The sequence below is a fragment of the Lepidochelys kempii genome, chromosome 17 (genome assembly GCF_965140285.1).
Source record: "Lepidochelys kempii isolate rLepKem1 chromosome 17, rLepKem1.hap1, whole genome shotgun sequence".
Classification (NCBI taxonomy): domain Eukaryota; kingdom Metazoa; phylum Chordata; order Testudines; family Cheloniidae; genus Lepidochelys; species Lepidochelys kempii.
In genome coordinates, this window is record NC_136396.1 from 11,298,288 (window position 1) to 11,308,452 (window position 10,165).

The 10,165-nt window shown below is 40.5% G+C and overlaps 1 protein-coding gene across 3 annotated transcripts in view; it reads left to right on the forward strand.

Annotated features, from left to right (window-relative positions):
- Nucleotides 1–5,696, forward strand: part of WSCD1 (WSC domain containing 1) — a 57,288-nt gene extending 51,592 nt beyond the window's left edge. For all 3 annotated transcript variants that reach the window (XM_073315249.2, XM_073315250.2, XM_073315251.2), the window contains 2 exons: nt 1,481–1,681; nt 3,346–5,696. In XM_073315249.2, the coding sequence (XP_073171350.1) occupies nt 1,481–1,681; nt 3,346–3,698 (554 nt within the window). In that variant the 3' untranslated portion in view covers nt 3,699–5,696. The remainder of the gene's footprint in view (nt 1–1,480; nt 1,682–3,345) is intronic.
- The last annotated feature ends 4,469 nt before the right edge of the window (nt 5,697–10,165 follow it).

A 10,165-nucleotide genomic window follows, 5' to 3' on the forward strand; every position in this document is an offset into this window, starting at 1 on the left:
CCTCAAGAGGTCATCAAAGCCAGGCTTCTGCACTGAGGCAGAACCAAGTATACCTAGAACATCCCTTACAGGTGTTCATCCAACCTATTCTTAAAATCTTCCAGAGATGGGGATTCCACAACCTCCCTTGGAAGCCTATTCCACAGCTTAAACTACCCGTATAGTTAGAAAGCTTTTCCTAATAGCTAACCTAAACCTCCCTTGCTGCAGATTAAGCCCATTACTTCTTGTCCTACCTTCAGTGGACATGGAGAACAATTGATCACTCTTTTCTTTACAACAGCCCCTAACATCTCTGAAGGCTATTATCAGGTCCCCTTTCAGTCTTCTTTTCTAAATGATTTAACATGCCCAGGTTTTTTTAACGTTTCCTTGTAGGTCATGTTTTGTAAAACCTTTTATCATTTCTCAAAAAGAAAAGGAGTACTTGTGGCACCGTAGAGACTAACCAATTTATTAGAGCATAAGCTTTCGTGAGCTACAGCTCACTTTCTGTTGCTCTTCTCTGGACTCTCCCCAATTTGTCCACATCCTTCCTAAAGCGTGGCACCCAGAATTGGACACAGTACTCCTGCTGAGGCCTCACTACCCAGGACCCAAGACTGACTCTTGCAGGACCCCACCAGATATGAATAACTGACAACTACTCTTCAAGTACAGTTTTGCTCTTTCAAGCAGTTTTGCAACCGTCTTATAGTAATTTTATCTAGACCACATTTCCCTACTTTACTTATGAGAGCATCATGTGGGACTGTACAAAAGCCTTACTAAAAAATCAAGATATATGATGGCTCTTACTTCCCCACATCCACTAGGCCAGTAATCCTTTCAAAGGAGGAAATTAGATTGGTTTGGAATGATTTGTTCTTGACAAATCCATCCTGACTATCCCTTACAACCCTATGATCTTCTAGGTGCTTATAAATTGTTTAATAATTTGTTACAGTATCTTTCCAGTTATCAAAGTTAGGCTGAGTGGTCTATAATTCCCTGGGTCCCCTTTGTTCCCATTTTTACAGATCGGTTCTGTGTTTGCCATTCTCCGGTCCTCTGGGACCTACCTATTCTCCATGAGTTCTTGAAGACAATTGCTAACCATTCTGAAATTGCTTCCACTAATTCCTTGGCCACCCAAGTCGCATTTATTTACAATTATTAATATTGTGGTAGTACCTGGGAGTCCCAGTCATAGACCAGGACCCTATTGTGCTAGGAGCTGTACAAACCTGGTGGGGGGAAGGTGGTCCCTGCACCAAAGAGCTTACTGGCCAAGGAAAATTAAGAATTAATAGTCACATAGCTGGTCATTGATAGAATCAGGAATTGAATTCCAGACCTCCTGACTCCCGATCCAGGGCTCTATCCACTAAGTTACGTTGTTTCTTGTAGTTGTTAGAATTTTACACCATTAGAGGATCTTGTTTATAACATGAAACCTGAATTTTTTTTAAAACAATGAAACCCTCACATTTTAAAACAGGTTTTAAAGGAGAAAAAGACCACTGGAGAAGCAGGAGGACTATCTGTGTAAAAACACATGAAAGTGGCAAGAGAGAGATTGAAATGTTTGACTCCGCCATCTTGTTGATCAGGAACCCATACAAATCTCTAATGGCAGAATTCAACAGGAAGTGTGCTGGCCACCTGGGATATGCAACAGATAGGAACTGGAAGAGTAAAGGTAACATGCCAAGCCATTGCTAACCAATGGGTGTTTAAAATGGCTTTCAAACAATAAGGCTTGAAAGTGGGGTGCTATGGGTGTTGCTCGTAGGGCAATGCACTGAGGGCCTAATCAAAAGCTCATTAAAGTCCATGGGAGTTTTGCCACTGAGATTAGTGAACTTTCCATCAGGTCCTAGGGCAGAGGGAGGCCCCCAGAAACCTCAGATCTGAATTTTGGAGGTGGTTAGAGTCTTAAACCACATCATCTGTCACAGAAAGAGAGCACAGCCCCAGGACTAGCACAGCACAAAGGATAAGCAGCCTGGCAGAGAGAATTTCTCTTTGCAGAGAAATCCTGCACACAACCCATTTAACCAGGCTGTATGCTGTGGTGAGGATTTCCCCCGCAGTATCTAATAGGCGAGATATATTAAAAAGATTAGTTTAAGATCAAGGATATGATGGAACAGGATTTGTTGGGGTACATTTGTATGCATTTTACAGGCATTACTGTAGTACAGATTAGTAATAATAAGACTTGTTGACCGTTACTCAGAGCCCCCAGACATGTTTTAAAAATGCAGCCACCATGCTTCATTTTCCTTTTGATACTTTCAGCTAGCAAAGCAAATGACAACTTTAAATTCCCCACTGAATGCATTGCTACATTCATACTTTACCATGCTAAAGAATTCAGCATGGGCTTCTCCTTTTGTATATCCTGAGCATTAGAATAAGGGATGGGCAAACTGCACAATCCCTGTTGGAGGTTCTCCAAAATTGTATGTTTCTATCCTGAAACCCTGGTTCCCCCTTATCCCGCTCAACCAAGGACCATGCGTTTACAATTTCACAAACAACACAAATGATAGGAGTGGAGTGGAGGCACTGGGTGAAAGAGTTACCTAAGATCAGGCACATTAGTGGTAGAGCTGGGATTAGAACCCAGATCTCGTGACTTCCTGTCCAGTGCCCTCTCTATTAGAATCACTCCTAATAAATAAATTAGGAATAAAATAAAATAGGAATAAATAGGAATATTAGGAATAAAATAAAATAAATAAAATAAATCGCTCCTAGTAAATAAATGTGCTGCAGGTTTCAGTATACCAGTGTACTACTTGTGAAGAATTAGGCAAAGGCTTTCTAGTTCAAGCAGGAATTAGCTCAGTGAAGTCCTATGGCCTGTGTTATACAGGTCAGATTAGATCATCGTAATTGTTCCCTCATTTTTGAAAATTTTATAGATTTCCTCCCCACCCACACACCCCTTTCTCTGCTTCTATTTTTCAACAAGTTTTCTAAGCAACATGCAAACTCAGCAACTTTCATATTCAGACCAAACACACAGAGTTAGTGGGGGGGGCTGAAACTAGAGCTCATTTTAAAAACAGAGAACATTTTCCACTAAAATGTTTAAAATGTAAATGAAATTTCAAAAATTTGAAAAAAAAAATCATCTCACCAGCTGTAGGTCAACCTTAGGCAAAAAGAAGTCAGCCGTCCCTGACAAACAGGACAAATACTGCTCCAATTTATACTTTTGCTGCCCCATTCAGCAAGATCAGATTTTGCCCCATTCTATTGCTGCCCCAGGAGAATGTTTGGGAAATTATTAAAACACAGTGTGGATAAAATCTAATATTTCCCCCCCTTCCCATCTCTTTCCCCAATGTACAGAATGGCCAGACTTTGTCAACAGCTACGCCTCATGGTGGGCCTCTCACGTCTTAGACTGGTTAAAATATGGAAAACATCTTTTTGTTATTCACTATGAAGACTTAAAACAGAATCTCATCCCCAAGCTGAAAGAAATGGTGGAATTCCTAAACATGACGGTGACAGAGGACCGACTGCTCTGTGTCGAAAACAACAGAGATGGGAATTTCAAGCGGTCAGGTGCTAGGCAGAAGGATTTTGAACCGTTCACCCAGGAAATGAAAGATCTTATCAACAGCTACATCCTAACAGTGGATGAAGCGCTGAAAAGAAGAAACCTGACAGGGCTGCCAAGAGAATATGTTCCAAGATGATATCCCAGTTGCAGTTAGCTGTGTTTTTAAAATAAAATAAAAATAAATAAATACGAGACCAGAGCTTTATACCAGCAAAAGCAAAGATATTCTTGGAGTCTGTTGAGGAATGCAAATTCTCTCCACTCTTGGATGTTCTTCAGGGGCATTAAGTGCTTCAAAAGGCAAACAATGAAGGACGGAAATTGGGTTATAAACCAAGGAAAAAGCTATTAGTGTCTGCCTATGTGTGTCCTTCCCTATATAAATGGCTACAAATTTAACAGTTTTGCACTGCTAATTCTGGAAAAGGATTCCTTCTTCTCATCCTTACTGCCTACTAGCAATACCTGTCAAGAATAACTTGAGATTTTGCAGTGCTTGATTTGGAAAACCCTCAAAGGTGATAAATATTTTCATCCAAGCTTTTAAGTAAGTTAGTTGCTTTCTTTTTAAAAATTTTCCCCTCCCATCTCCTAAATTCTCTAGTTGCCAACCACTCATCCCATACATCCTCACATTAGACTTTTGTTTGTGTGCAAGGGAGAAATAGAAATATACCTGCAGTGAACACTTCCACAGAGATATTAATGGTCAGATAAACCTTGTCTAAGGCTCACCTTAAATACCTAGGCTTGGACTGGTCCACTAACTTGTCAGAAACTGCATTGTTGCATGGTAGATCTGATTCAAGACTGACCTTGGGTTTTCATCATAATATGGACTCAACACATGTGCCAGAGGAGATATTAATATAATCTCCAGGAGGGAGGTGCATCCTGTCTCCAGCTTGCCTCCAGCTCTTTGGGCTGGAATCAAGGAGAGTGGTGGGTCTCCCTTGGTGGTAGGATATATAGCCCCATGCAGAAGGGGCCTGAGCAGGGGAAAGAAGGAATTTCCAACAGGAGAAAATGATGATTCATTATAAAGGGATGGGCAAAAAGCTCCATGATATCATCCCGCTCAAACCAGCCCCGAATTCAGAGGCATACCTCAGGCTTGGTAAAGGCCCCATTGTATATTATATCCTTGCTGGGTTGAGGAAGGGTTGATGAGATCAAGAGAAGAACAAAGCATTTCATTTCTGTTACGAGTGACACTCAATGCCTGAGTGGGAACCCTTTGTCTTTAAGTTTATGGTCTCTACAGTCGGTCTTGTCACTGGGCCTGGTGTGCCATTTGGGCCCAAATGACAGCTTAGCTGTGTATAGTGCTGAAGAGTCAAGAAAGTGCTTTTCTATTGCAAGGATAGTGGCCACAGTCAAGTGATTAAAACTAATGAGTTGGAGGATGGGGAAGGTGGCACTGGCAGCCATGGAAGAACAGAAGCTCTATGGGTGAGCAGTGCTGCTAGTAGACATGGTGAGTGAAGAGGACCATGCAGCGTTCTGTCACACAGCATGCTTGTTGGCCTCTTAACAGACAAAAAAAAGTCCCACCTGGGTAGATTCACCCCTTCCAGACGTCTAAGCTCTCTAGGTAAAGACTAAGCTGCTCACTGTTGTCCTCAAGAGCCATCTCCAGCTTTACTCCCAACCTCTTAAGGGCTGTATTTAGAGTTAGCAATGAAGTAACTTTTCCTTTGAGACAACGTAGGTCTAGTATGTAACTATGGTTGTTGTACCCTGAAAGGCGGATGATTTTCCAGGTTGGGATTGGGGGTGAGGGGGTTAATTCCATTATGCTTCCCTTCAGTGTATTACATTTAATTCTTGAACACATGCAGCAACATGACACCAATTAGCTTTGTGCATTCAGCTAAGAGCCACCCTTGGTATCAGCAGGAGTCACACATGAAGCTCAGAGACATTTTATCACCCTACATGCTTTGGGGCTAGGCCTGGAAGGTTGTATTACTCTACAGTGTATTTGTTCATGTTAACTTTAAAAAATTCCCCCAAACCCCAATGGAAAATTAGTTTTAATAAAAAAAAATAATAAAACAGTTTATATGAAGGGAGCTGGCCCTCCTTTGAGTATGTACCATTGATGCTTTGAAAATATAGTAAATCAAGCACAGTCTGGTCTGTATCTTTTATAAGTTTTCCTTGTTTGTGCTCTGCATGCAATTGTCTTGTTTCTTTCTTCCTTCCTCTGAAGAATTGCTCATTATCATGAAACTAACTACACAGTAGTCCCATCTCAGCTGGAACCAAAAATGGATGGAGACTTTTTTGCTTGAGTGAGGAGAGAGATTCTGGTATGAAATGGAGGAAACTGCCCACTATGTGCCTGCATTTCCACTCTATTTCTGAAGTTGACACCAGTGTAACTTCCATTAATCTCAGGGAAGCTGTTTGTTATGTACACCAATGTGAGAGAGTTTACAGTGAAGCCCAATAAGTCTAATTCTCTTCTCACTTACATGAGTAGTAAATCATAAATGAAATCAATGGAACTATGCTGCTGCAAATCCAGTTTAAGGCACATGGAGGATAATAGAGAGAGAAGAGTATCCCTGGACCAAAGAGATTTTCGAGGCTCCATTCAATTCTAATTAGTTTTAAGTGGAACCCAGGTAACCTTCAGTATTTTACTCAACAAGATATGCTAAAAGAAAGTAAGAGTTGTCTTTAAAACATATACCAATAAAGATATGGTGGATACAGATAGATCTTTGAAAGGCTTTCCTCCTATCTTATAAATTAGGAATACAGTAGTGCCCAGAACTCTTGGTCAAAAGCATGGCTTCATGGTTCTAGATGCTGTACATACAGTCCGAAAGTGAGGGAGAGGAAGCATTTCTAGATAAAATTTTCATAAGCACCTAAGTGACGTGGATCTTACCTTTCAGGATCTTGGCATAAGTTCCCATTTTCAAAAAGGGCCTAGTTTCCTTAGGTGCTTTTGGAAGTTATACCCACTATCACATTTTAGGGATGGAGAACTGACAGATACAGAGTGTGTCACTTGCCCAAGGACTTTTATTGATTTCAGTGCTCACTGGATCAGACCCTCAGTACATCCACAGCCTTACTCACCACATAATAATTTGTTTCAAGCAGTGGGTAACTAATACTGCTGATGAAAATCCAAATGGGAAGCAGTTATGCATACGGAGTATGAACAAGTCAGCCTGTGTGCACCAGTCTCAGACATTAATGAGAATTGGCTTCATAGATCAAAAGGCAGTATATAGTCCCATTTTACTTCAGAAAGCCTAAATCTTCTCTGTCCACCATCTCACTAGCTTTTTAGCTAGAGTGGCGTTTACCCAGAACATGGGTACAGCAATGTAACAAAGGTCATATAATTTTATTTTAAACTGAGGGGCCTGGCAGCATCATTTGAATTAAGATTATGTCAGTGTTTATTTTATAAGCCATGTTTGTAATAGCTTATAACACAGCTATTTTCGTTTACATCAGGGCAAAAGAACACAACAGAAGTGATTAACCTAGAAGCAATAATAAAAGACTGATTTAAAATGTGTTGGTTATGAGAAACATGGATTCCATATAATTCTAGAAGAAGGAAGATATTGACACTTCTAAAAAATTATGAACACTATACAGGGTCTTCATTTCAGTGCATATTGATTTAGTCGACCACATTCTCCAATGGTGTCATAAGGTGTCGGCAAATGGAAAGTGGACATTAAGACACTAAGAAGTCAAAACGGTACCATTTTATGCCCACTTTGTAATGAGTGCACATGGTGCAGGGCAGTGAAGAATCTAGTCTATAATTGTTTAGGCCCCAATTCCTCAAGCTGGTCTGCCCAGGCAGACCCTGGTGTACACAGAAGCCCCCTTGATTCCAGTGGAAGGCAGTGTTGACCAGTGGATAAAGCACTGCACTGAAACACAGGAAACCTGGGTTCTATTCCTAGCTCTACCCCTGGCCTGATGTGTGACCTTGGGCAAGTCACTTCCCCTCCTTGGGTCTCAATTCCACAGCTGTAGAGTGGGGATAGTGATACTGACTGCCATTGTAAAGCAAAGGTAAAGTTCTACTAATGACTATTATTCTTCTAAGGCTCTATGATGCGAGGCAGATTGCAGGATCAGAGCTTTACAATGTAATGATCCCACTCAAGGTACAAGGCCAAGAGGAGATAAGAACACTGGGCTCGATTCTTGTTTATACTCCAGGCCTGATTCTCTCTTACAACTCTCTGGCAACACAAAAGGGCCAATATATTACCAATGAGACTCGGAGCCAATAAGTTGCCAATGGAAGTTTTGAAGGTGAGTGGGTGGGATTGTTAGTTTTAAAAACACTTTCATCTTTATTTTTATTATTTTCCCCAATATTTTATTACCACTAACAAAGCAAAGGAAAAACCTGCATCAATTTTTGCAGAAACTGGCTGGAGAATGTATATGGAGTGCAACATACTTAGGCGCACACACTAAATTTTTCCCTTTATCATAGGTTGAAGTCACATGTGAAGCGGCCCATTTGCAAATCGTCACTGAAGTACCCAAATGAATATTTGGCACCCACTGATAACTGTTTGGGCTTCAATATGTGGGATTTATTCATTGAAGTTTGGCCCCCAACCCTGAAAAACTTGGGCTTCTCATGTGTACAAAGTTACTTATATGTTTAAGCCATTGCAGATTTGAGGTTAAAATTTGGTGTGAAATTAAATGTTAGTGGATTCCTTCTCTAGCTGTGCATAATTTTTTTTTAAAAACTGAAAAGCATTTGGATAATTTCAATTCTGTGCAAGTGAGGAAGAATAATAGGACAGTTCAAAAACTCTTGGAAGAAAGCCGTTCAATTATGTGAGCATGTTGTAATGAAGTCTCAAGCTGGCTAAAATTAGATCTTAAAGAGTATGAATATGCAGTAGCATTTTGCATGCCAAAGTGGGTTTGTTTTCCAAAAAAAGTAACACTAGCTAACTTAGGACCTGCCTATACAGGGAGCTATTCCTGATTAACTATATGGTGAATGCTCTGTGGAAGTGATTCAGAATAAGGCACTCCTTTTCCAGAATTAAAGCATCCACGCGTCAGTCAGAAATAGTTAATCCCCTTTAAATTAACACCACACCATATTCTGGTTTAATTTTCCTGTGTGGACCAGCTCTAAATCTTACTAGACAGACATATATAGTGCATTCTCCATATTTATCAGTGGATAAATTAATTTATGCAAAATATGAATTAAGAGCATTTGCAAATGTAAAGAACTGTTCCGCACAAAAATACATTAGCACCTTGCACCAAAATGCACTTTTTCACAAGTGCAGCTGGCATGTCATTTGCCAGTCTCTAACTAAAATTTCTGAGTTAGTGAAGCTGGACAGGAGAAACAGCATTTATCAAATGAAGGACCCAGAGGCTCTCCTTTTTACTATTATTTTAAAAAGTAGCAGCAAGCAGGGATTTGTCAATCTTTGCAATGAGTTGATGCATTCATGCATCTCAGACAGTGTTCTCCAAGGGTATCATGCACTTATATTTTTCAGACAGCATTATGTGCTATGAAATTATTCACAAATATTACACTGCTCTGTAGAATCTGAAAGCTGCCGTGTCTAATGAATAAAACCCAGCCAGTGCACCTTTACTCAGCGTGGGCTCGCTTCTTTAACTCAGGTATGAATCAGAAGTAGCTCTGTGGAATTAAGTGGGCCCAATTCACTGTTGCTCTGCACCTTGTGCAGCCATGTACACCCTTGTAAACATGAGTATAACAACCTATCAGATTAGCATGATGGCATTTTGCACTGATGTGAACGACTACCCAAGGTGAAGGGCAACAAAGAATTGAGCCCAACTAGGGTATGTTGGCATAAAACTGGTGTAAGTGAGAAGAGATGGATAAGGCCTCAAGTTAACCTGGCCTTCCTTCCCTGGAACCAGGGTTACAGTTTTCTCTGACCTCAGTGCAGGTAAAGATTTAAAAAAAAAAAAAAAAAGAATCAGTACAGTCAGCAATTGAGAAAGAAGCTACCAAATGAGATCTGTATAGCCTATTGACCACTTGACTTTTTACTCAAAGTAACATTAGTGCGTAACATACATAGGTGTAAATTCAATCATCAGAATTCAACAACTAACAGAAAGGATCCATTCTGGAGAGAGAGCAAAAAAATCCATGCAACAGAAAGACTCCCATTGACTTCAGTGGGCTTTGGATCAGGACTTACAGAACTCAGACAAAATGGCAGCATCAGATGCAGTTGTCTTCTGCATCTCACCCTCACAAGTATGCACTAGCCTTGGCTTAGGGACCATTGATAAAGTTCTAAGGGTCTACTTAGGGATCATCTCAGATGAGTGAGCCCTCTCAAAGGTTACATTAACATAAGAAAGGGGCTGAAAACTATGCAGATGCAATTTTCAGTTCACCTTCAGCAATGCAAAATAATGCACTAAACCTAAGCTCAGCAACCAGAATCTATGTATAGTACAAATGCTGTATTATTCATAAATTGAAGATTCCATAGGTTTGTTCTACCCCAAAAACTCTAAGATGTGAACGTAGGGCCAGACTCATGTGTACAACCTGCCTGCCCCATGCCAGTTCAG